The 25,801-nt window shown below is 51.5% G+C and overlaps 1 protein-coding gene across 1 annotated transcript in view; it reads right to left on the reverse strand.

Annotated features, from left to right (window-relative positions):
- Positions 1 to 25,801, reverse strand: part of ITGA2 (integrin subunit alpha 2) — an 84,989-nt gene that overhangs the window by 25,974 nt on the left and 33,214 nt on the right. The window contains exons 3-15 of the mRNA XM_036278809.1: positions 23,927 to 24,036; positions 21,256 to 21,347; positions 18,276 to 18,390; positions 18,005 to 18,132; positions 15,476 to 15,624; positions 11,869 to 12,019; positions 11,466 to 11,631; positions 9,558 to 9,634; positions 7,831 to 7,969; positions 6,727 to 6,872; positions 4,928 to 5,071; positions 2,873 to 3,076; positions 2,134 to 2,270 (exon numbers count right to left, since the gene is read on the reverse strand). Coding sequence (XP_036134702.1) covers positions 2,134 to 2,270; positions 2,873 to 3,076; positions 4,928 to 5,071; positions 6,727 to 6,872; positions 7,831 to 7,969; positions 9,558 to 9,634; positions 11,466 to 11,631; positions 11,869 to 12,019; positions 15,476 to 15,624; positions 18,005 to 18,132; positions 18,276 to 18,390; positions 21,256 to 21,347; positions 23,927 to 24,036 — 1,758 coding nt within the window. The remainder of the gene's footprint in view (positions 1 to 2,133; positions 2,271 to 2,872; positions 3,077 to 4,927; positions 5,072 to 6,726; positions 6,873 to 7,830; positions 7,970 to 9,557; positions 9,635 to 11,465; positions 11,632 to 11,868; positions 12,020 to 15,475; positions 15,625 to 18,004; positions 18,133 to 18,275; positions 18,391 to 21,255; positions 21,348 to 23,926; positions 24,037 to 25,801) is intronic.

Consider the following 25,801-nt stretch of genomic DNA (forward strand, 5'->3'; position numbering starts at 1 on the left):
TTTCTTTTCATCTCAGGACTCCAGTCCATCGAGAGATTATTTCGATAATGAATCGGGTACCTCTCAGGCCCCCCGATGAGCCGTCACAGAAGATCTCGGAACAAACGAGCGTGGCCACAAACTGACAAGGTCTGCAAGGAGAGCCTCGGAGAAGGTCTTCCTGGAGGCAGCCTCTCTGAGCCGCTGAGCACGTAGCCCAGTAGAGAGGGCACTGATTTAACTGTTTTCAAAGATGTTCTTGAAAGGTAATTCTCGGGAAGTCACCCAGAAAAGCCAGTCTAGGCACCTCAAGGGAATGCCATCACAAAATGGCACTAACCTAGCTTGGCTGAACGTCAGCCATTGATTTCATGTGTCTTGACTGTTTTGATGACTCAAGTTCACCTTTCAAGGAGAGAGTTTGGCCGTCACTGACTATATTAAAGACAGCATCACAGCTAAGCTGGAGTGTAGCTCTCCAAGGATGATGCCCACCAAGATGGGCACTGGGTGGGGTTCACCGAAGGGATAACTGCTTATTGTTTAAAAACCAGTTCTGTGAGTATGAGCTCACTCCTTGTATTATCCCACTGGGATGCTGTCTTAACAGATTTTAACTTATTTTATTCAGTAAATATGTTTTCGTATTTTACCGTCTTAAATAGGATCCTTGAGTTTTATTTTTCCACCTAAAGATTCCACTACAACAGTGCATTTCATTATTCAAAAGCACAAGAGAGATACTGTAAATAGTGTCATGAGGCTCAGAAACCACACGACATCCATGTGCAGCTTCCTTGTGCTCGATGGACTTGGACGTCGGAGGCACGTTTTTCCACAGACGGCAGGGAATGAAAGGCTGGACTGTGTTTTGCTGGGGACCCTCGATCCAATTCTCGCTTTCTTTCTGACCCCATTCCCTCACAGCCCCTTATACTTATTTCTGTTCTTGAACCACATGGCCCTTGAATCCCATATTGTTCCCTGCTCTTCATCGGCTGCCGGGTTCAGGGGCAGGTCACTGAACTACACAGTGGCTTCTTGTTTATGACGAGCGACTGGAGAAGGTGCCCCTTTACCACTGCGCTTGTGCGGTCAGAGTGCTCAGGACGCTCAGGGCATCGGCTTGACGCTCCTTCCTGCCCGCTGAGCTAAGGCTGCTGGGAAGATAACCCCCAGAGTACCCTGGACAGCATGTCCAGGCCGTGTCCTTCCATGAATTCTGCTCAGAGGAGAGACACGGGAATCTCATATGAAGCAGATCTTTCCTTCCCCCACCAGGAAAACAAGTTCTTTCCTGGAGGCAAACCACAGCACATCAGGTCCTAGAGCCTTAGGTATGCAAGTGGCCCTCCCCCGGCCCAGCACGGTGTTCCAGACAACACGCGTGGCCCTCCCCGGTGTTCCAGACAACACGCGTGGCCCTCCCCCGGCCCAGCACGGTGTTCCAGACAACACGCGTGGCCCTCCCCGGTGTTCCAGACAGCATGCGTGGCCCTCCCCCGGGCCCAGCACGGTGATCCAGACAGCACGCGTGGCCCTCCCCCGGCCCAGCACGGTGTTCCAGACAACACGCGTGGCCCAGCACGGTGTTCCAGACAGCACGCGTGGCCCTCCCCCGGGCCCAGCACGGTGTTCCAGACAACACGTGTGGCCCTCCCCCGGGCCGAGCACGGTGTTCCAGACAACACGCGTGGCCCTCCCCCGGCCCAGCACGGTGATCCAGACAACACGCGTGGCCCTCCCCTGGCCCAGCACGGTGTTCCAGACAACACGCGTGGCCCTCCCCAGGCCCAGCACGGTGTTCCAGACAACACGCGTGGCCCTCCCCCGGGCCCAGCACGGTGTTCCAGACAACACGCGTGGCCCTCCCCAGGGCCCAGCACGGTGTTCCAGACAACACGCGTGGCCCTCCCCCGGGCCCAGCACGGTGTTCCAGACAACACGCGTGGCCCTCCCCCGGCCCAGCACGGTGTTCCAGACAACACGCGTGGCCCTCCCCGGGCCCAGCACGGTGTTCCAGACAACACGCGTGGCCCTCCCCCGGGCCCAGCACGGTGTTCCAGACAACACGCGTGGCCCTCCCCCGGCCCAGCACGGCCACCTGTTCTGTGCAGGTGTTTCTCAGCTGCTCTGTCCGGCTCGCTGACTCACCAGAGCTGAACCACTTGTCCGAAGGCGCCAACGGACACGTCGGTGATGGAATCCCCGTTCAAGTCTCCGTAGCCGTCCAAGGACCTGCCAAAGTACTGGAGACGGCTCCGGAAGGCTCCATCGGATCCCAGGATTTTCTGAAAGGACACGTTTGACATGAGCTGATAGGGCCCAACAACTGGCACAGAGCGGAAGGCAGCGCTACGTGGAACCGTGAGAGTGTCTTCGCAGCCCCGCCCGGTTGCCTGCAAACGCCTTTGCCTTTCGATGTCCTCTCCTCTGGTCATTTTCTCCCTCTGGCAGCGTAAAACCACCGACCAGCGGTGACGGGTCAGTGGCCTGGGAAGGACCCGATTCAAATCCTACCTCACTTTCCACGTCTCTACCCAAAGCTGCCTCCTTGGTCCCCCTACCTGACACCTCCTGTCCCTGAAAACGTGTTCCCTAGCTCATTAAAACAATTCCTTATCACTTACCACTGGCGGGAACACTCTGTCTTATTTATCTTACATTTCCTCTGTCCCCTCCAGAAGAAATAAGATCCACGAGGAGCAGAAATGTGTCTGTCCTGTTCTTTGTGACATCCCCAAAGTCTAGGACAGTCCTTGACACACAGAGGCAACTCGCTAGATATTTACTGAGCAAATCAAGTTATGAGAAGGGAGGAGCGGATGGTCCCCACGATCCTCTCTCGTCCTGACGTGACGGTGCCCGCATCACCTTGAAATTCGCGGGTTACCTGGGAATACTTGGTGCGAACGGTGTCCTTGTGGCCGTTGTAGATGTACACGGCTCCCGAGTTCTGGTGTTCCAACGGGGACCCGACTATGACGTCATTGAAGCCATCCATGTTGATGTCTGAGACGGCAGCAATCGCTGAGCCAAACCGAGCATTTTCAACACCCTCGGGCCCTTCGAGAAATCGGTGCCAGTTCAAGATGCCCTTGAGAAAGGGGACAACGGGAGGTTCAAGCGAACCTTACAGCTTTTATAATTACAACGCACAGCAAGTAGTGACCAGACCAATGTGCAGACGGGTAAAAGTGGACAAGGCTTACACCAGAATCCAAAATTCTCCAGCTGTGATGAGAATTATAAATAAGAATTTTCATAAGTAAGGTCATAAGGATCTGCTCATCAAACACGGTGGAAGGAGGCGGTTCTCTTAGCAACACAACCTACATTAAGCCTCTGCTCTGTTGTCTTTCCCTCAATATTAAGATCTTTACTTCTAAACTATTTGATTTTAAATTTTTCTGGTGAAAATCTACTAATATTTTGAATAAAATTAAGAAACAAAATAGAGTACAATATCTTAACTTAGACCTGTACATAACAGTTATTGAACCGTGGCCCATAATGGTACAGGAAGTGAAAAGTGAGATTGTTACAATCCCATTGTAAGAAACACTAACTGCCCTGGGCGGTTAGAGCGTCGGCCTGCAGACCGGAGAGTCCCAGGTTCGGTTCCCGCTACGGGCACGTGACTTGGTTGCAGTCTGTCCCCGGCCCTGGTTGGGGCCCTGTGGGTGGCAGCCACTCGATGTGTCTCTCTCACATCAATGTTTCTCTCTCTCTTCCTCCCTCTCTCCCTCCTGCTCTATCTGAAGATAGATGCAAAAATGACCTCGGGTGAGGACAAAAATAAAAATTAAAAATAAAATTGAAAAAATTTAAGAAAAAAAAACAAAAAAAGAAAAGAAGTACTAACTGGTTCCACCCAAAGGGAAGACATTGCCTTGTAAAGATGCAGCTGACTTCAGATTCTGGAATCAATGGGACCAGTCCATGGTTTCACGGGAAAGTGGAGCTCAGCCAGGAAGCCTGGGCGGTGCTAATCCTTTGTCCGCCACAATAACCTGGAAATCAGCGTGCTACCACGTTTGATAGAGTATCGGCAGACCTCCTCATCCTCAGCCATCAGGGATCATTCAGAAAGCTGACAGCCAAGAACCATTTACTAAACCCGGATGCCCACTTACCGTTCTTTATTCGCTTCAGAATTGCTTTAATGGCTTCTGTTCAAGGGCTAAGTCCCCATTGATTTAAATAAATCAGGGAGGACACACTATCACAATGGCTAAACGTCACATTTACTAGGCTAATATCATCTTCCCTTTTCCATCCCTACCCCTCGACGTTCTGTCTATATCACTGTATTTCTCTGCACGGATTTAGAGAGTTCAGTCTACCGGTTGGAAAACTGTTTTTTCCGTGTTACAGTTTGCTAAGTTTTACGTGCAAGGACTAGAAAGTCCAAGAGCTGGATATACACCTAAATGTTACACTGAGCACTGGAATTTCCTGAGAGCTAATGTCGAAAGCATCCGGGTTCTATGTGGGTTTCCAAAGGGCCTGGTACGACTTGTCCATTTCACTGTAGAAAGTTAATAAGACAGTTTTGAGCTGCTATTGTTACCTCTGTACAGCAAAGAAGAAGAACTGGATGAGATACTTGGGAAGAAGACAGATGCTAGTGTGTGTGCACATGCGTGTATCTAAAAACTGATGTGCACTTAGGACGACTTCCTTTGTACAAGAGAAGGTGTATTTGAAGACCTCACGGACCATGTCAGCGCACTACACGTTACAGTCTAGTTTTATGCCCTAGGGTGACGTGATTTTAAAAGTTATAACTGGATGGTGACATCCTCAAAATGATGAACTATAAACCACACTATCCATGAAAATCATCATTCAATAATAATAGAAGAAATGCAATCAAATGCAGAAACGCAGTTCACGTTCACCAACCACGCGGATACGCGTCAGACGGGGTCAGTGCATCAGTTACCTTGGTGATAGTGAACAGGTAGACTCTTCCTTCCTCTTTCTTCAGGTCATTCATGTACATCGGTGCACCGACCAGGAGCACGTCTGTGATGGTGTCTTTATCCACATCAACTGAACACAGCACGCTACCGAAATAGGAGCCGATCTGGGGTGACAAAGCACACTAACCTCAGGACTCCTGGGATCCAAACACCCCGAATATTACACTGAACTTTTATTCACTCATCCAACAAACTAAAAGTGAGTGCTCACTACCTGGGAAGTGCCGGGAACACAAAGTTGGATAACACAGTCTCTTCTCTCAGGTCATATCGCCAACTGATACGTGGCTCTTACACCATAGCGTGCCCCCAAATCACCAGAAAATATCTTTAAAAGTACAGATTCCTGAGACCTATTTCTAGAGATTCTGAGGCAACGCCTAGCCTGTGATCCAGAAAACAGTATTTTCATAAACTCGCCAGGTGTTTCTGATGCTGGTGGGTTAAAGACCACCCTTAGGAGGTATAGGGGTGTGTTCTAGAGACGGGGGGAGGGCAGAAGGGAGGGGGAAGAAATATTGTGCTTCCACAGGGAAGTGTATTGTACAGAGGAGGGTACCCAGTGTGTGTCAGGGTGCAGGGGTCGGGGAGGCGTAGAAAGGTTCAGTGTTATATGAATTGCATCTTAAAAGATGCTGAGGAGTCATCCACGTGGAGACGAGCAGGAAGACACGAGGGAGGAAGACCCACGGGTGACCCGGGGCAGGAGGGGTCACCGGGTAGATGGGGACGAGAGGACTAAGGGGAAATAAATTGAGGTCAGAGAGGCTGGGGACTTGAATGTTCGCCCCATTCCACCAATGTTCAATGCGGGCCTCTGCAAGTACCTCTTTTTTTGTTTTTTTGGTACATGTCCCTGGCGGGAACCGAACCCGGGACTCTCTGGTCCACAGGCCGACGCTCCAACCGCTGAGCCAAACTAGCCAGGGCATGCGAGTACTCTTAAGGACTTAGGAATGAATAAGAAATAATTCCTTCTATACACTTTCATTGTTTTTCTTTCCCCCTCAAAATAAAAGCACCCTTTTAAAAAACATTAAAGAGCAGGAGAAAGTACGTGACCAGAGGGGATCAGACTTCACCCCGGAGAAGAGGACTCTGTGGACAGTGGGTTCCCCCAACTTTAGGAAGAACAGTTCCCATAGGCTGTCAGGGATCCGTGGTCCTCAGCTCAAAGGTGGGCCCGGCCCACGGTCAGAACTGCCCAGGAGGAAACAGCAGTCTGTCCGCTGGCCTCTGCTCTGGTGGCCACGGCAGACCGTCCTGGCCGTTTCTGACCACAGAACTGTCACACGTCCGAAGAAAGTGGCAGAGAAGAGAGTTGCTTTCCTCTGACAAGGCCGACACGACAGGACGCACTCCCTCCTCATTGCTTCTCCCCCAAATCCTTGGCTCCTAGCCGGGGCTTGCCTACCAACCAGTGGTTGGGTGCCGGTCATCAAGGCTAAATAACGCCCGTGCATTGCTCATCTGGGAGTCACAAATCTGGAGCGGGAAGTGGCCAAACAGAATGACGTCGAGGCCCCCCGAGACCGGCTCTGAGAGAGCCCAGTCCCACGAGAGCCCGTGCTCTAGGAGGGTAGCCCGTCTCTCAGGAACCTGTCGAAAGGAGACCTGAGGACTGTTCGAGGACATGCCGATGACAGAGCCAGCCACGGGGCAGGCACTCAGTAAACGGTGGCCCCTTATCCCAGCTCCCCCACCCCACCTGCCCCAGCTGTCGCTGACCTGAGTTCACCTGCTAAGCGACGGACGTTACCTGGTCGCCTCTGTGAGCCTGAATGACGGTGACATTGCCGCTCTCATCAACACGGTAGAGCACAATCTGGCCAGTATAATTGGCCCGAGGAGCGCCCGCAACAAAGTGGACCCCTTTCCCGGTAGAGATGGCAGCCACGGCGTAACCTGGGAGACGGAGACAGGAGGTGTCAGGGGACGGGTCAGCCAGGCGGGCTCCGGGCTGGCGGAGGGCAGCGAGCCCCTTGTCAGGATGGCCCCAGCTCCTGTTTCTGCGACGATCGGCTCCTGTCCCGTGGCAGCGGCACTGCCCTGAGTGGTGGGCATCTACCTGCAAGGCGGACCTAGATTCTGGGTGGACCCCGTCAAGAACCTGGCCGAAGCAGTCACTCGGTGGCTTTCAAAGGTGATGTTGCGGACTGCAGAGGACGTAGGCTCTGGAGCCACCCCTGCGAGCTTGCTACATCGTCTACCTTCAGGCAAACGACTGAGCTCAGGGGCTCTCGGGGCGCAATGGGGCTCACAAGACCTCCCTCGGCAGGTTGTTGAAAGGGTTTCAACGTTCATGTGGCTACAGTGGGCAGCTCAGGGACTCCCCCAAGTACGTTTTCTCAATCGGTGGCTGCTTAGTATAGGAAAACAAGACTAAGAACTCGACGTTTACGTGACTGTTAGCCCTGGCCAGTGGTTAGGGCTCCAGCCATGGACCAAAGGACTGAAGGTTCGATTCCCAGTCAAGGGCATGTACCTGGGGTGCAGGGTTGATCCCCCTCGTGAGAGGCAACCAATCGATGTGTCTCTCTCACATCGATATTTCTGTCTCCCTCCCTCCCTTCCATTCTCTCTAAAAATCAGTGGGAAAATATCCCCAGGTGAGGATCAACCACAGAAAAATACTGCCGCTGAGTCACAGGAATAACAACTCCTTGGACGGCCAGGGCAGACTGGCGTGTGCAACGCAGGGCTCATCAGGGAGTCGCACCCCTGGCTGGCACACGGGGACCCTGCAGTGTGATACATGTGAGAGGACGATGACCAGCCAGGGACCGCCGGTCCCGACCGTCAACGCGGGGCTACTTTGAGGGAAGGGACCTGAATTCGCTGAGCTCCACGCTGCATGCCTTACCCAGATACGCGCTGTGATTTCGGTCCTGCAGGGTCTGGTCGAAGGCTTGCTTGGGAAAGATCAGGTGGCCACGAGACGTCCGCTGAACCACGGTCCCGCTCCAGTCGTACGCCCCGACCGCGCCCAGCACGAGGATGTTCTACGGGACGGAAACCAAAGCAAAGCGCCTTTAAAGCATAAGGCGTCACGGCGGGCACAACGTCAAAATAAACCGCCCAGGTTTCAGGGCGCAAAACCGACACGATGAAGTACGATTATACAAATGTGTGTTGTTATCGCTCAGAACTGTTCAGACACATTCGTGCCGGAAAACAAGCCTTCCCGTGGGCTGGGCTGGCCCGGGTCTGTTTCGGATGACCCGTTACAGAGAGGGCCTTGTACGGGGCTCTGCCCAGGAGGGGCAGGTCACCACATTCAAACTGCCAGCGGAGGCACAGGTGGGCACAAGCAGGGCAGCCGGGGCCTTCCGAAAGCGTGGAGGCGGAGGGTGCCGCCTGTCTCAGGGACTCGCGGAGAAGCTCCTGGTTGCTAGGAGGCAACAGCCATTGATGCTGAACGAGGAAGGGGTTGGGGGCCGCCGGGTGGGTGCCGCTAATCCCCTCGTGGCGTGGGAGGGCCGATAAAGACCCTCTGTTTTCACCTTCCTCTTGATTGCTTCTCGCCTGTGCCTCCAGCATTTCCATCCTGTCCCTGCTGCTTGAACATGGCAGCTGCAAGGGGCACCTTCGCTGTCACAGTCGATCTAATGTGAGGCAGCTGCAACCAGACCTCAACATTCAGACCCGTGAATCCGAACGCAGGGCGGGTCAGGATGCAACTTAGTATTTTTAAAGTTTTGATCTTCGATATTAGGAAACATCAATGATACGATGTTGGATGGGAAAACACAAGCCATCACAAAACCAGCAAAGAGGGACGTGATGTTTGTGAACAAGAGAGGGTGGAATGACATCGTGACTGTCGTAAATCTGAGCAGGGCAGAGCCAGGAGCTCCGGGGGGCGCATACACCTCAGGAAAGTGTGTTCTGAACTCTCCGTGTGGGTTCATGTACATTTCCCGGCGGGAAGGCCTATCACTTTATGGGCATCTCTGACGCTGGGTGACCCAGAACCAGTTAGCGCCTTTAATACCAGAGAGAAAATCAGCTGTGTCTGCTGACCCAGCCCTCTGAGTCCACACTGTCCCCAGGGCACAGCCATGTCTCTGTCCTTGACCCCACTTCCACCCTGAGCGGTCAGAGGCGGAGGCCCTGGAGACCGTGCTTCTCAGAAGAACGAACTTCCCCGAGCAAAGAGGACGTCTCAGCTCCCGTTTTCCCTAACTCCTTCCTCTCCCCACTATCTGTCTCTGCTCTCGGAAAAGACCCCACAGCAACTCAGAATTCAGCAGCGACCGTGGTGACCGGAAGCAGTGTTTTAAAACGTGTCCATTTGTTCGCTGATTCCAAGGACAGTCCCGCGGTGCCAATGCGTTGAATGAATGTGGTGCCTGTCCCCTGGACCACTCACGGGTCTTCTCGTACATGGTCACGTTCTCCCCATACTGCATCCCTGTGGACTAGGGAAGGGCGGGCACAATGAACCCTCAGGTGGACCTCAACGACTAGGACCAGGAATCAGAACCGTGGACGGCCGGACGGCTGTTTTGGGGTCTGGTGTACAAGGCGACCGCGCCTACAGGGTTTAGCGAAGGGACAGCACGGGCAGACGTTATCCGAAATACACACGTTTTCAGGAGAGTAATCTGCGCTGAATCCCACTTGGGACATTTCCATCTGGAACTTATCTCCTCCTTGAACAGTGCCTGGGAAAGGACAGTTTCAAGACTCACATCACTGCATCAATTTTAAATCAATTTTCAATCACACACACACACACTCACACCCTATTCTGATGTTCACCTAAAAATCTAGGGCTGGCAGCTTGGAGAAATGACAGGAACTATTCCGACAGACTTGGGCATCCACAGTATTTCCAAGGTGGAGTCAGACCTCATTAATCTTGATTGCTTATCAATATATTAATTGATAGGAAGTTTCTGATATCAAACGACACTCAGCATAGGGGATGGGCTAAAGGAACACGGAGGTGATAGCCTTTTTGAAAAAACAACTTGTCATTACCAGCTAAGAAACAACCTGCATTTCAGCTTTTAACTAGCGGGACCAAGCAATGCGCGCCTGTCTCAGGTGAGCGGGACATTGACCTTGGTGAAGACCGTGCTGAGAGGTACTGGGGTTGGGCTGCAGGAGCCAGGACCCAGGATGGAGCAGGAATTACACCCACCGGGAAGTTTGTCTTCGTTCCACATACACGGTGCTTCTGACCCAGTGAGCGAGTGAGACTCAGTTCGTACTCATTTCCACACATCATGGTCAGAGTGGTTGTCTCACTGTTCTTCGTGAAAACAAAGCTAAGTTCCTGCAGTGTGACTTTAATACGGGGCGGGCACACTGCGCCGAGTCGCAGGCACTGGTCCAGAAGAGGTAATCATGTACGCAGCAGCGTAGAGCTCATTTTCAATAAAGTAACGCACGTTCTCCCCGAACCCCCATACTAGCAGGTGCTACGCACAATCGTTTGCAGTCAGCTTTGAGACAGCATCACAGTGGTCCACGTCCATGCCACCGCCAAAGAACAAAATTATTGCGAGAGGTGGTCCAATGGTTTTTTATAATTTCAGAGAGCATTCGATTTGGACGACTTGAACTACTTAGGAGCACCATGGAAAGCGCAAGAAGCAACATGATGTTCTTGGGTAAGACTTTCCAGTGGAGAATTAGGGATTAAGATATGACTGAGGACTGAGGAATGAATGCATGCAATCCCTGGTTGCCAAAGTAGTACCTGCTACATAGTAGGTGCTCAATAAAATGTGCTTCTTATTGCTAATAATTACTTGGGTTAACCATCAGGAATCATGTTTGGGGTCACGTGGAACATTTTACCAACTGGGAAGTATGTTCAGTCACTACCCCCCCCCCCCACACACACACTGAGCTCTTGAACTTGGAACGTTTCTATACTGACTAGACCTTCCAAGGTAAAGTATTATAGATTGGGTAAATGCTTCCTTGAGATCTGAACGACTAACAATCTTCACTATATTTGTCTAATTTTAAAAGCATTAAAAGCATACATGTTTTTGTAAACAAATTCAAGAATTTCAGAAATTATATGACAGTGTAAAAAAGTATAACTTTTTACAATGATAAAAAGTCCAGTGCAGAAAGGAAAAACCATTTGCAGGTATAACAGGTATCACTAAATTGCCCTTAAAATGTTACGCAATTTAACAATCTTTCGGAAGTCTAGGAACTTCTCTTCTTCTCCATACTCTGCCCAAAGTGAAACATTGTTAATCTTTATCTTTTAAATACAAAGTAACATTGATTTAATTTATACTTTTAAATAATTACTGCAATTGGGAATATTTTTTTTATGTTCATTGGCCACTTGTATCTTATCTTTTAAACAATATGGCTGCGCGTTCTTTGCCTACGTTTCTTGCCGGATCGTAAGAGTTCTTTTCATACAAGGTACACAAGTTAACCCTCATGGAGCAAGTACGTGACCAAAGCAAGAATTCGGGAAAGCAGGTTTGGAAAGGAAACTGTAGAAGGGGGTTCTCTTACCTTCGATGCTGAAAATGTGCTCCCCAATAGTCCCCGCCTTCTCTAGCAGGGCAGCTTCGTCCGACACGTTGAAGAAGTATCTTTCCGTCGGAATACTGGCAATCGCTTTAATTTCTTTGATTAAATTTTTAGTATCAAGGGCATTTCTGTTTAAGTACCCAAGAACCTTGAAAAGCGAGGCAGAGAAGAAAAGGTCATTACCGCCGCGGTCCTTCATTTCCCTGCTAGCACTCTCTGGGCGATTTCTGGACAAGTCCCCCGTCCCCGCGCCCCAGGACTGAAGGTCAGCAAGCAGCAGAAGCAGAGCAAGAGCTGGGAGCCAAGAGGAAGGAGTCTTGGGAAGAGATGGTGGCAAGCAACACTTACCCACCCACTGAAAGGCAGGACAAGAACACCCACTTACTGCGATGCCAAACCTCAGGATGTTGTCGTCGTTGCACTGAGCAATCACGGATTTCAACATGGAACCGTCGTGCGACTCTCCGTCCGTCACAACCACCATGACTTTGGTGGCGCCTGGCCGTCCCCCGGCAGCTGCCGTGTAAGCGAAATCTCTGCGGCAGAGAAGACGGGAGACTCAGGACCAGAAGACGGGGTGGAGACGGGGACCTCTTCTGAGAACTAGAAGTGAAACTGCTCTGCGCGTAACCTGTAGCGACTTCGGACGTCTCTCCGTGTCACTGAGAAATACTCAAGTTCGCGCGCCTGGGAGCTGGAGAGAAAGAAGCAGGAGCCAGGCTCCTGCAGGGCAGTCGAAGTCCCTCCCAGGGGTCCCTCGGCCAGTGTTACCTGTGCCCGTGCACACGCACGCTGACGTCAGGAGCCCTTAGAATCACCTTCCGGAAAGAAGACTGAATTCAGGGCTACTAATCACCTGACCACAAGAACTCATCGTCATAGATTTTACTCATCGAATCTACATTCGCTTCTCCAATACAAAGTGTTTTTTAAAAAGTCACAAGTATACCTCGTTAAAAAAAAAAAAAAGCATTTGGAAAGGTATACAACAAAAGTTGGACGCCAAGCTCCCGTTCCAAAGGTGCTCACTGTCATCATGTGACGTGTCCCCGAAGGCAGTGTAGCGAGACCTGGCGCATGTGCCTTCACCAAGGGGGACATCGTCTAGGGTCGCTTTTCATCCCGACAGGGCTCTTCCCACGCCGGCACATGTGACAGTCTCGAGTTTTTTGGCGACTGCGTGATATTTCCATGTGTGGAGGCAACATGGTGACTTACCCCCCCCACACACAGTATTGAGCATTTAGGCCAACTTGAGTTTTGCAACTGATGCTATAATAAATGCCCCCGAGTGTGTATCTTGGCATGCTTTTGCCACACGTGTATGTGCGATAAAATAACTGGAACAAGGAATGTAGACATTTCAGATTTGGATGGGTAATGCCAAATGGACCTTCCAAACGTCCAAGTAACTTCTATCCCCGTCAGTGTGAGAGACACATGTCCCCACTCCCCTCCCTTAGCAACGAGGACTGCTAACCCTGCCGTTCGGGGCATTCTGAAATGTGACGAAGAAGTTACAGTTGCAGTTGAATATGCATTTTTTATTATAAAGAGATAATGAGCATTTTACATGTATATTAGCCATTTGTAATTCTCTACAAACTCTTGATTTTTTAATATTTGTTCATATTTTCGGTGTTCATCATTTTCTTAATGATTAATAAGATCTTTTGTTAATAAAGAAAATGATCCTTTGTCATATATTTTGTAACTAATTTCTTCAATTCATTACTCATCTTTTGAATTTTCAGGGTATTACTTCTGTCCAGAAATTTCCTATTTTGATATAATCAAATCCATTAACTTGTTTTGTGGGTCTTATATTTAACACCGTTTTTTTAAAATTTGTTTTTATTTATTCTTAATTTTTTTCTTTATTGATTTTAGAGAGAGAAGAAGGGAGAGGAAGAGAGAGAGAAACATCAATGAGAGAGAACACCGACTGGCCGCCTCCTGCATGCCCCCCACTGGGGACTGAGCCCACAACCTGGGCCTGGGCCCTGACCGGGAATCGAACCGGTGACCTCTTGGTGCAGGGTCGATGCTCAACCACGGAGCCACAGCGGCTGGGCTTGACACTGTTTTCTAAAAGGACTTCTTACCATTTGGCCCCTTTTTAAATCGCCCACGTTTTCTCGTCGTCCTGAGACACGCAGGGAGCGCCCGCTGAGGGGAGCAACAACCAGAATGCCGTGTGCGCGACACGGAGGAGCAGGCACGAGGAAATGCAGAAACAGAAATGACAGGATGTGGTGACCGGTCAGATGTGTGTTCCAAGGAGGTGCAGGAAAAATAGAAAATAAAAACCCATCGAGTTCTTGGTCTCAGAGACAAGGAAGAGGCGGGACCATGAATCAAGACCACAGAGCCGTGAGCAGGGGTGGAAAGAGAACCGGGCAGTGGCTCAGGGGGCACTGATTGTGATAAGACAGTCCACCGCCGTGGGGTGCTGTGTGCACTCGGGGAGCGTGCAGAGCTGACCACGGAGCAGGGCAGCCCCGGGGCGGGCGCCGACCCCAGGAGAGGGGGGCCGCGCCTCGGAGAAAGGGGTACAGAAAGAGGGCTCAGTGCAGGGAAGAACACCTGGCAGAGCAGTGGAGGCAGCACTGCGGGCAGAGCCGGCACAGATTCTTCCAGAAGCTTCGGTGCCGTGGCAACGGGGCAGGAAGAGCGGTGTGTCCGCATCCTGAGCAAACGTCCAGGGCAGCTAAGGGATGAGGGCGGAGGCAGGACCCCTGTGTCGATGGGGGCGGAAGGGGCCCATCTACCTGGCTGGTGGCAGCGCCACGTGTTTCCAAGAAGTGGAAGGAGAGGGCGCAGCCCCTGGCAGATGGGGGGGGGGGGGGCAGACAGGATGCAAGAGGCAGGAAGGAGGTTTAAGGGAAGGTGAGCCCTGGCCAGTTTGGCTCAGCGGTTAGAGCGTCAGACTGCGGTCCTGAGAGACCCGGGTTCGGTTCCCGCTAAGGGCACGTACCTCGGTTGCAGTTTGTCCCCGGCCCTGGTCGGTTGTGCTGGTGGCAGCCACTTGATGTGTCCCTTTCACGTCGATGTTTCTCTCTCTCTCCCTCCCTTCCTTTTTCTCCCTCCCACTCTATCTGTACAAAAAAATGGAAAAATATCCTCTGGTGAGGATAAAAAAAAAAAAATGGGAAGGTGAGCTTACTGTTCTTGTTCATTTTTCAACAGTGGGAGAGTGGTGAGCATTTTTATAAAGGTGCCTGATTAAACCAGAGCGAAGGTGGCCTGGCCGGTGTGGCTCAGTGGTTGAGCGTCGACCCTGCACCAAGAGGTCACCGGTTCGATTCCCGGTCAGGGCACATGCCCAGGTTGTGGGCCCGATCCCCAGTGGGGGGCGTGCAGGAGGCAGCTAATCAATGTGTCTCTCATCAATGTTTCTATCTCTCTCTCCCTCTCCCTCCTCTCTCTCTAAAATTCAATGCAAAATATATTTAAAAAAAAACAAAGAGCGAAGGTGAAGGTCAGTGGTGCTGGGGAAGCAGAGAAAGCGAGCTAAGAACGAGGAGAGCGGTGCACAGTTGTAAATCACACTGCCTGGACCGTAATGAGCACCACATGCCCATTCCATTCCGTTCGGACCGCGGTCAGTAACATCTAGGATTCTAAGGCCCTTCCTCATTTGCATACAGTGGCCCTTGAGCTCAGCTTGTCTGTGGCTTTTCTGTGCACTAACCCATCCCTTCAGATTGCTCTTTCCGACCGTTTCCACCAAGACCTTCCTGTTCCATTTCACCATCTTATGCAGCCTTTTTAAAAAATTGTGTAATATCTCATAAAAGGCCTAGAAATCAATGATTTGTAAACTTCCTTTCCTACTCTCTTCTCAGAGTGTTTAAGTCACAGAATGTTTGAACGTTTCTTCTTTCGTTCTTTCTGATCGAAGTGTGGGTCCCAGCTACATTACTTTTCTTTTCTTGACTGATAAGCACCTCTGTGCCACCTGCACACTGGCCGTGGGCGGGGCAGCTCACCTGGCGTACTGAATGGCTTTGAAGGTGTTGGTGAGGTCGCCGCCTTTCTGGTACGTCTGCGTGGTTGCTGTGATCATTTCAGCTTTGGTTTTGAAAGTGGTCAGGTTGAACACAACTCTTGGGCTGTTGGCATACTGAATCAACCCCACCTGCAGGAGAGCAGACGTTTGTCAACAGGTTGTCGTTCAGTGAGAAGTCACTTCCATGTGACCGATATCATAAAAATCAGAAGTGCATTTGGACTTGGACTGATTACTCACGGGCACCCTTCTCAACTTTGTGTGTGAGAACAGTCATTCTTCTTCCAGTGGGACCTCTCCTTGGTTAGAGGCGCGGAGTGTCTGACACCCTACTTACCGATGAGCAAGGTGACGTGCTATTGTGCTGTTTGGTTCCCAAGAGTAACAGCTGTAAATTGTTAAGAACTGCCCTATAATGTGTTCTTTCTTTCTTTCTCTCTTTCTTTCCTTCCTTCCTTCCTTCCTTCCTTCCTTCCTTCCTTCCTTCCTTCCTTCCTCCCTTCCTTCCTCTCTCTCTCCCCCCTCCCTCCCTCCCTCCCTTTCTTGAGAGAGGGAGAAGGACCAAAACTAACTCCCGGCTTTCAGTCTCCCCTTGAGGGCGATGGTAGTAGCTCCCATGACACAGCCCGAACTCCCCCGCGAGGAGGGACAGGTGGTGTAAGGCGATGTGTACGTCAGGGTGACAGAAAGGTCAGGTTTAGGTCATAAGAAAGGAGACTGAGTAAGCCACCTCTAGAGACGGAAACAATGCCTGGGGTACGAAGATAAGAAGAGAAAGGCTGGGGGTTCCCCAGGAGAAACTAGTCAGTGAAACAGCCTTGCTGCGGGGTTTCCACCCAGAGGAGGAGGAAACAGGCAGATCCTCATGAAAACCCCACGAGGCACCTTGATGGGGATGCTCCCCGGAACCGGGGGGGGGGGGGGCAGGCTCACTGAGCAGAATTGCCCCGTGGACGCCCACAGCGACCCCGTCAAAGTGCTGGTGGTTTCATCGCCTCTCGCATTGAGAAGCCAGGTCAGTGGATACAAAGTGGAACCATTTTGTTTCCTTTTTAATCCTCACCCAAGGACATGTTCAGTTTATCTTCAGACAGAGTGCGAGGGAGGGAGAGAGAGAGACATTGATGTGAGAGGGACACATCGACTGGTTGCCTCCCCCACGACCCCAACCAGAGCCAGGGACGAACCACAACCGAGGTGGTGCCCTTGACCGGAGTCGCCGTGACTCTTTGGTCCGCAGGCTGACTCTAACCACCAAACCAAACGGGCCAGGGCCTAACAGTGATTTACACACCGCCTAGAACAGCTGAAGGGTAAACTTCAGCCCAGAAACTGCACAGCACTCAGGGGAAAACGTCCTGCACGCCGCTCGTGCGAACACCTGGACCCTGAGCGACCGCCGCCGCGGAGCACACGCAGCGTGACCGGGGCCGGCCCTGCGGGCGGACAGCACTCAGGGGAAAACGTCCTGCACGCCGCTCGTGTGAACACCTGGACCCTGATCGACCGCCGCCACGGAGCACACGCAGCGTGACCGGGGCCGGCCCTGCGGGTTGCGGGTCCCTGCGCCGCGGCAGCCAGAGTGGTGCGGGATGGCAGAGCCCGTAAGGAAGAAAGAGGAACCCCCAGAACTTTCGGAACAAGTGCTGCTCAGTGGCCCAGAGGCTCGACGCTTCTGCGGTTCCGTTCCGGTCGCCTGTCTCCTGAAGACAGAAAAGCGAACGAAACCTCCGTAAAACCTGGAGAACCACACATCGTCGAACGACCTGTCCTGCACAAAGGAGGGCAGCCCAGCCTACGGTAAAGGACTATTCAATAAGAAACCGTGGAATTACGCTGCCTACAGACGTCAGGAGAATCTCAGAATTCAAGGGGACTTGTTGACCAGCAAGGAGCAAACAAAAGAAATTCATTATTAGCCCAAGGGGGTGGAAGGAAGGGGTACATATCGGATTTTAAAATATGTTAACAAATTCATGGCTAGAGGACGAAACGCTAAGCAGCTGCAGGGACTGGCGCGGATTACAGTTCTGTGTCCCACCGAGGCCTGTGTCGGAAGGAGAAATCCAGGCTCAAACACCAGCAGGGGCAAGTGACAGACAGGACAGCTCAGGATAGCGAGTTTCCATTTAAACTCAAGACTACCGTTAAATACAGTTAGCGTGGGGGTTTGAAAAATGCAAAAATCATATCTAACAATATTGTCTCAGAAAAAAACCTGTGAATTAATGTATTTTTGTTTGGTTGGTTTGTTTGTTTTTTGGTTAATCCTCACGGAAGAATATCTTTCCATTGATTTATAGAGAGAGTGGAAAGGGCGAAAGGGGAGAGAGAGAAACATCGATTGGTTGCCTCCTGCACAACCCCAATCGGAGCCAGCGATCACATCTGCAATCCCGGTATGTGCCCTGGACGGAGAATCGAACCCGAGACCCTCCGGTCCATGGGCGGATGCTCTAAACACTGAGCCAAACCGGCCAGGGCAATGTGTGTGCCATTGATGTCATACCTGTGTCTTCGCGGGGCCTATATCCAGGCCTTGGACAAATTTTTTCAAAAAGTTCTTCACCGCTTCCCAGGGGTAGATGCTGTTGGACTCGTCGCACACAACCACCACGTCGATGAAGGACGTGCAGGCTGCGCAGGGAGAGACGGGGAAACAGGGTTCAGGGGGCCAGCCAGGCTGGCCGCGCCCTGCCCTGAGGCGGGGAAGCGCCGGCGGGGCAGGTGGCAGGTGGCCCTCCCTGGGCGAAGGTGGCCCGGCCGCGCCCTCCACGTACCCTGCACAGCCGGCGAGAAGCTGGTGGAGAGCTGGAAGTCCGGGCTGACGGCCGAGCACACGCCCGTGGCGTAGTACTGGCTTCCACACTGCTGCGCCCACAGGGGACCACATGTCTTCAGAACCGCGGAAACAAAGAGAACGTGGAAACCGTCAGACCCTACCTCTCCGTCTGTGACTCTCAAAAATCAGTCTGTTCTTCTGCAAGAGACTAGGAAGTGTCAACCCTTGAAATCAAGGAGCCAAAAATGCCTTTGAGTGGCAGCGCGCCGGCAAATAGAAGGGAGAGGCGGGGATGCACTGCGCCCAATGGCAGGCTTCGGGAGGGGGGCCCTAGGACTGCCAGGGGCAGGTCACCCACCAAGCTAGAGAAAAGGGGTGCTTTCCTTCTGGGGACACCCAGGAGAAACATGGGTGCAAAGTTCATTTCTTGTCTTTCCATCACTTGGGTGTCAGGGGCTTCAGGTGCAAAATGAAAAGAATCATGCCTCCTATGGGTAAAGGTCGTTGTGAAGGTTAAATGGGTCTATAGGTACAAAACACGTGTAACAGGGCTGGGTGAACAGCAGGTGGTATGGAATCATTCCCCAGCATCGTGATGACTGTCCTTCTGGAACGTAGGGCTCTTCCCGTCCCCTCCATCTGGCCTACTCAGCAGAAACCATAAGCCAACAAGTCCCCAAGGGCCAGCCTGGAAACAGAAGAGTGTTCGGGTACCACACCCGGTGAGTGAGGCGGTCATGCCTTGTACGCAGGGGCAGGAGACCCAGACAGGACAGGTTTGGGTGTGAAAGTTCAGTTTCCAAACAACCGTCAGGGCTAAACCAACACAGAGGAGGCCCATGACCCGCCAGCGTTTAACTTGGCTAGAGAGGATTTCCTCTGGGACATCAGCGCCCCGTGTCCGCTTCCTGCGACCTCCGCTCAGCGGCTGGCACACGTCTTCCTGCCCACATCATGCGAGCTCCCGTTCTGCGTCTCTCCATCACCCTGTCCCAGACCCCTGCTCGGCAGGCCCCGGATGCCAAGGACTCCTGATCCAACCACGCGGGCAATGCTAAGTGTGGGAATCGTTAGATGGAAAAGGGGAAGGACGTGGGCAAGAGGAGTCTAGTCCAGGACTTGAAAACCAGCTACAGGGTCTCCTGTGACGCTGTGGACCCGTGATGAAGACAGAACAGAGAAGTGTGGACTTGCCAAAAGCAGTTGGAGGACTAAAGGGAAATCGCTTTGACCCAGTGGAGGGGTTGGTAGCCCGAAAGAGCAGGTGGCCGCTGTGGTCATTTTTCGTGCTCAGTGACCAAGGCTAGGTTTCCCTACAAAACGGGTTCCTGTGGCCAATTCGTTAGGGGGCAATCATAGTCGATGCCTTTGATAGTTTACCAAAGAGCAGGCACCAATTATGGATTCCCGGGTCCCCATCCCCAAGCTGTTTTTTTCTAATCATCTTGAAAAATAAGAGCTCATGAAGTATTCAAAAAAGTTTTAAAGCGATGGGAAACAGCACCACGAAATCGACATCAGACTGTGCCGACGGTTCCCGTGAGAGCCACAGTCCTGCTGCAAGACCAGACGCAAGGAGGTTCAGAAAGGTGGTGCTGGTCAGTCTTTTCCACGTAATTCTTAAGCGTATCTTAAACTTTTGATCTCTTGGGTACGTAAAAAAATAAATAAATAACTGGCTTTTTTCCTTTCTTCTTGTTTTCCCTCCCTCCCTCTCTGCTTCCCACATGGTTAAATTCATCTCTCAAATTCGTTTGCAATTTCATTTTACTCCCTTTAAAGGTGTAGGTTAAAAATTTGTGGAGCACATTCTGTAACCCCGAGGTCTCGATATAGTTCTCTTTCTGAGTATGTTCAACTTGAAAAACAAACACGCAGAGAAAGATGAAGGCAGCTCTACTGTAAGGACTTGGGGATGTCGGGAAGCACCCGGGCCCGGTGTAACCTTCATCAATGCAGCATATAGCATAAGCAACACCTGACTCACTCAGTGCTACAGAGTCTGTCTGGACACTGATTCTCTTGCTGAGAGCAGAAAGCCATTGCTCAAAACCGATGATATTTTTAGAAGAATCCAGTTATATTCACAGCCTGTTAGGTTAGCATGTCATGGATATGACTAATGTAAAGTTAAGTTTTCTTAGACTATTTTAACATGCTACAACTAGAATGCACCTGTGAAAGCAGTTGGAAATGTGAAATAAAATTGGGTTTTTATTTGCCTTTACACTTTGTGTGTGTGTGCGTGTGTGCAATGCTTTCAATTTGTTACACAGCCAAATCTTGTCAACAATTTCCTATGTTATTTCTTCGTTTAGTTCTAAGCTCAGAAACTCTTTCCTCGTTCAGAAAACTTCCACTTTCTTCTACCTGTATATATCAACTCTTTAATTCACTTGAAAGTATAATTAGATATACAAGTTATGAACCAATGGATTGGCCCAGACCACCTGTTAAATGAGGCATTCTCTCTCACTGACGTGTGACGTCTTTGCTCAGCATTCTAGAAAGTAAAGAGGGGACACACTAACATGAACTAAGAGGCCGAGCTTTGCCTTGACCAATATCAGGTCAGCCGAAAGTCAGAGGAAATGCGGACCCCTTTGGGAACCAGCAGCACTATCTCAAGTGTTCCCGCAGGAAGGAGACACGAGGGTGGAGTCCTGCTGTTATCATCAAAGATCCGCACCAGCCCCGAGGGCAAAACATCGTGTGCCCCTACCCCCCCTCCCCGCTCTCCCTTTTCAGAACATTCTGGGCCATGGTTCTGCTGAGTCTCTCAAGAAGCCATCCTATCAGCAGGGTGTCACAGCCTGCTGTGGACAGCCGCTTCGCGGTGGTGGAGAGCCACCCGCTTGAGTGATCACAAAGCCAGCTCTCACAGTGAAACCCCAAGACACGGGGCGAGAGGAGGGACAGCGAGACGCGCTGACCGCACACTCCTTCAGGACAGGGGGACATGGGAAGGAGACACTCACGAGAAATCCGCCGGTCCCCAGGTTCCTCGTGAGCGTCAGGCCGAGGTTCATGGTGTCTTTCATCTCGGTCACGTTGGGAACGCTGACGGAAGCTTTCAGAGGGAAAACGGTGTAAGAAGTGACGACATCTCCTCCATTCACTTAAAGTTGCTTTAAAAAAAATCCCACGCACACTGTCGTTGATTTGTAGCGTGGAATCGAGTGGCATCTACCCAGACGCTGAGGTTATGTGATCAAGTGTAGGACAGAGAGAGGCCCTCAGTGACCCCACCGCTCACTTCCGCGTGCGCGTGCGCATGTGTGTGTGTGTGTGCACGCGTGTGCAAGGCTGCAGATGATTGGCGGTGGGGTCTGGAGACGGCATAACCTACAGGCATTGAAATTAAAAAATTTTAAAGTGCTAGCCGAGCCCTGGCTGGTTTGGCTCAGCGGTTAGAGCGTCCGCCTGCGGTCCGGAGAGACCCGGGTTCGGTTCCCGCTAAGGGCATGTACCTCGGTTGCAGTTTGTCCCCGGCCCTGGTTGGTCGTGCGGGTGACAGCCACTCGATGTGTCCCTTTCACGTCAATGTTTTCCTCTCTCTCTCTCTTCCTCTCTCTCCCTCCCACTCTGTCTGTACAAAAAATGGAAAAATGTCCTCGGGTGAGGATAAAAAAAGAATAAAATAAAATAAAGTGCTGGCCGAACGAAACACATCCGAGGACACCATGTGGTCTCGGTTGGGCATCTCTGTTCTTTCCAACGTCCTGAGGACGCTCTCTAATGCTTCGTTCTGGATCAGAAAAGAAAATACCCTTCGGATGGCATCAAAGGATGCCACGCGGAGACGCCGGCTCACAGCCGGTGAGCGAACTGTGGAAGGAAGCCCCGAGTCAGTGACAGCCCCTCTGACCCCCTCTCTGCACAGAACCAGAATCCCACCCCCCGCACCATCCTGGGGTGACTGAGCTGCAGTTCTCCTTGGCGGCATCACTGGCCCATGCTCCCCACCTCCTTCCAAACCAGCATTGCCACGTTCACTTACCCCCTATGTCCGTGGGCGACAGATTTAAAACTGTCCTTTTTCTCAAGCCTCCAAAGCCACCCAGGTCCCATCACTCTCGCTGAACAACTGTCTACCGCAGGGAGGACACCTCACTTCCCAGGGTCACCGAGGCCCTCCCCAGAGCTCTCCTGCCTCGGTGTCCCAGGGGAAGGAGGCTCTTTCTAAGCCCATTCCCCAGGGACCAGTGACATTAATTCCTCTCCGCTAACTGCTCTTGGCCAACAGTGACCCCTCTTGAGCACCTCCTCCCACTCTCCCTACGTGTAGGACCGTCTCCCCTTGATCAGAACACCTCCTTAACCGTCCTACCCTGTGCACCTGTCCCCCGGTTCCCTCGCGCTCAGCCTCTGCCATGGAGGTCCGCGTGCACCCTGTCCTGTCCACGCGCGCCCGCTGCCGGCAGCCCCGTGGGGTTCGCCCTCCGGCAGGAACGTTACAGCACACGGTGGCAAGGCGTGTGGAAAAAAAAAAAATAACAGAACTTCAACGTGTACGTGTTTATTCTTCTAAATGTATTCTTTTTGTTCAGGAAGACGGTATGCCAGTACGTGTATATAATTTTAAAAAGCAAAATGCACGCATTAGCGATGAGTGTTGCAAAGTTAGAGGTGATAGGAGACATTAGGGGGATAGAATGAACTGTTTGAACGCTCACCCTTAGGGTACGTCTTTCTTAGTTCTAGAAGTTTGGTATTTATACGTATTCCGTATCTGTGGAGGGTGTGGAGGTTGCAGGTGTTTGGACGCACTGTCCAGACCACTGCCCTCCCTGTAAATGAGACCATCGCCTGTCCTCCCCTCCGGCATCTGACCCGACCGACACTCTTTCCGCGTCACTGAAATTAGGGTTACTGAGCCCCCACCATGGGCCACACGTGATGCCGGAAACCAGGGAGGCAGAGATGGACGGAAACACTCCTGCCCCCATCTCTGCGTTCCTCACTGGTTTCGAATCTCTCCTTTCCCTGGATTTCCACACCGTGTTTTCCTAATCCACACCCTCACGTCTCGGGGCCTCCGCACAGGCTCCGCTGAGTTGATGACATGAACCCATGGAGCATGTTGCACTTGCATCGGGAAAGGCTCTGTGGAAATGTGACTCATGTAGGTTTCCAGTAACTTTCAGTGTTAATAGAAAGTATCTGAGATGTGGGTCATTAAAGCAGCAATTCCAAGCAACTGCAGACCATTCCAAACCGTGACTATTTTTACTAGAACAAAATCATTCAGACACAGTGCGTCTGAGCTCAGTCTGGGGACTGACATCTCCAGACTTTGTGGTTCGTTTTGGAGAAGAGGGGGAGGTCTGGGGAGCCTCACATTCTTATAAATAATCAGTAAAATGACCCTAACTGCTGTGCAGACTGCTTCACATCTGGGGGAGATGGTCCAGGGGGCAGCACATCCCCCCCACGTCTCATTAAACCAGGTCTCCACAGGATGCTGGACATGTAGATGCCACTGGGCCAAATACAACTGAGAAAAAGAAATCAAGACCAAAGAAAAAAACCAGCTGTCTGTGTTTCTTTAAGACAGAACCGTGATTGGTTTCACTATTTTTCAGCTGCGTGTATAACAAATCAGGTTTTGTTGTTTATTTAAAAACCACGTTGCTAACGACAACTTACTTTGCAGATTGAGTTTCTCGCACGTGGCGGTGGGGAGACGGACAGGACACCTGTACACGTCCCCCATGCGGTTGTCGGGGAATCCGCTCCAGGGTGAACCGACCAGCAACCTGGAAATAGGAATTGTTTTTTTCGTTAGATATGAAACATTAGCTAAGGTTTCTTTTCTTTCTTTTTTTTTTTAATCCTCACCTGAGGACATTTTTCCATTTTTTTTTTGTACAGATAGAGTGGGAGGGAGAGAGAGGAAGAGAGAGAGAGAGAAACATCGACGTGAAAGGGACACATCGAGTGGCTGCCACCCGCACGACCAACCAGGGCCGGGGACAACCGAAGTACGTGCCCTTAGCGGAAACCGAACCCGGGTCTCTCCGTACCGCAGGCCGACGCTCTAACCGCTGAGCCAAACAGGCCAGGGCTAGCTAAGGTTTGTTAAAGAGAAAACTGACCACAAAACAGTGGGAAACATCTTGAATTTCCAAGTGTAACGCGTGGACAGTTGCTGTTTGCTCGGTTATAATGTGGCCTTCTCCCTTCCTCTGCCGACTACAGGCTTCCTGGGGCCCGCAGTCCTCGGCTTTTCCCTCGCCCCGGGAGGTCTCCGGGCAGAACTGACCAAGGGACACGGGCAAGCCTCCGCGTCAGCCACATAGGTCATTTTAAATGTCCAGTAGCTGCCTTAATAAAATAAAAAGCCGCGTGAAATTAACTTGAATCCCATACTTTATTGAGCTCAGTGTATCGAAACCAGCATGCAAGCAACCCGACGTTCTGTTTTTCCCACTGCGAGGGTGTGGAGGTCCGTGCGTGTCCACTCGGCGCGCAGCGTGGACCAGGCTCAGAGCTGGTGCCCGGCCGCCGTGCGTCACCGGGGTCCGAGTAATTCCCAAAGGGAACGGGATTACAACCGAAGCAGGAGCTCTCATATGTGGTGCCTTTTATGCCCTGAGGACTGTCATGTTATTCAGGAGCCGGTGAGCTCAGGGGCTTCATGCCGATTGTTTTTAGGAAGGGATCTTAGCACAAAAGGACACAGGATGTGGGGGTCAGAGGCTGGAGCTCACATTCTCCCTCCGGTTCCTGTCTCTTCTGCTGGAGCTTCTGGGGAGAGGCCGGGTTCCCCGCAGAACGCCTGGCCAACCTTTCTCAGCGGGGCCATGGGCAGCCGGCCCCGGGAACACTTCTCGGCCGGCAGCGCAGGGCGAGTCCGCGCGGCACCTCTACTGAGGGAGAACGTTTGATTCAACATTCGTCCTCCGTCCAAGTTGCGGAGGAGTCGATGATCTATCTGTGAAACGTGGCCCTTCCATAAGCCACGTGAGTGTTAGCTCACGATCAATCAAACAGCACGTGCCCCAGGCCGAGGGCTCCGGCGGATTAAAAAGTCTAAGGCATACTTCTGCTCACTAAATCCAGGAAAACCGTTTAAAATACGTGACAACTACAGCAATAATAATACAGGTGAGTGAAAAGACATGAATGAGTTCCCCTCGGGGACAAACATTAAAACAGTCACGGGATGGAGGTGGTGGTCAGCATTCCTAGCAGAGCAGGAACAGGAAAACCCGGATCATTTTGAGACGGTTCCTGGGTCAGTAATTCCTTTCTCCCCTTATCCAGCGTAGATAATTAGTCTCCAAGTCGTTTTTTACAGCGCGGAGGGCGAGGAATTGTGCCCTAGCACCAGGAAGCGGCTTGTTGAGCGAATGAATGAAAAATGAATCGAACGACCCAACAAATAAACGGAGGATTCTACACCGTTATTCAAAAAAAGAACTCTCTTGGTTGAGAAAAAGCTAAGTAGAATTTGGTTTTTGCTCCTAAAAAAAAAAAAACAAAAAACAAAAAACTGTTCATGAACATTTTTAATTCTGT

The sequence above is a fragment of the Molossus molossus genome, unplaced genomic scaffold (assembly GCF_014108415.1).
Source record: "Molossus molossus isolate mMolMol1 unplaced genomic scaffold, mMolMol1.p scaffold_m16_p_3, whole genome shotgun sequence".
Taxonomy (NCBI): domain Eukaryota; kingdom Metazoa; phylum Chordata; class Mammalia; order Chiroptera; family Molossidae; genus Molossus; species Molossus molossus.